Raw genomic sequence first — 488 nt, 5'->3', positions numbered from 1 at the left:
ACACACACACACACACACACACACACACACACACACACACACACACACACACACACCAGGCTTCACCTGAGAACTGGGACGGGTCCACACCTGCTGTGTGAAGGTTTTTCTGGACCGGTCCACGCTGACCCCCTCTCTCCTCCTGGACCTGGACCCTGCTGGTCTCACAGAGTCCAGGTGTTTCCTCAGGTCTAGATGAGTCCATCAGAGAGGATCCAGTCTCCTCCAGGAGGAACCGTCTCACCTCCTGCCTGCTCCAGAACCCGGCCTGAGGTTCTGGTTCCTGCAGGTCCTGGACCTCTGGAGGAAGCAGACACAAGAACAGAATAAATTCTGGATCTGAGTCCTCAACGTGGAACAGATGGTCCTTTGTCAGGTGTAGATGGAGGCTGACATGTTTGGAGGAACATAAGATGAGTTCCTCTGTGAGGAACACAAGATGAGTTCCTCTGTGAGGAACACAAGATGAGTTCCTCTGTGAGGAACAC

At 53.5% G+C, this 488-nt stretch overlaps 1 protein-coding gene across 3 annotated transcripts in view; it reads right to left on the bottom strand.

The window, feature by feature from the left end:
- The window catches only part of LOC106537268 (zinc finger protein 501), a 6446-nt gene that overhangs the window by 3185 nt on the left and 2773 nt on the right, over window positions 1–488 (bottom strand). Inside the window, exon 2 of one of the 3 annotated variants that reach the window (XM_014034653.1) lies at window positions 67–300. The exons of 1 other annotated variant lie outside the window; for it this stretch is intronic. In XM_014034653.1, the coding sequence (XP_013890107.1) occupies window positions 67–300 (234 nt within the window). The remainder of the gene's footprint in view (window positions 1–66; window positions 301–488) is intronic. One more of the 3 variants, XM_014034654.1, reaches the window with a different exon arrangement.

This window comes from Austrofundulus limnaeus, unplaced genomic scaffold, assembly GCF_001266775.1.
Source record: "Austrofundulus limnaeus strain Quisiro unplaced genomic scaffold, Austrofundulus_limnaeus-1.0 Scaffold2219, whole genome shotgun sequence".
Lineage (NCBI taxonomy): Eukaryota > Metazoa > Chordata > Actinopteri > Cyprinodontiformes > Rivulidae > Austrofundulus > Austrofundulus limnaeus.
The sequence above is the reverse complement of the archived record's forward strand: the minus strand, read 5'-3'. Positions and strand labels throughout refer to the sequence as shown.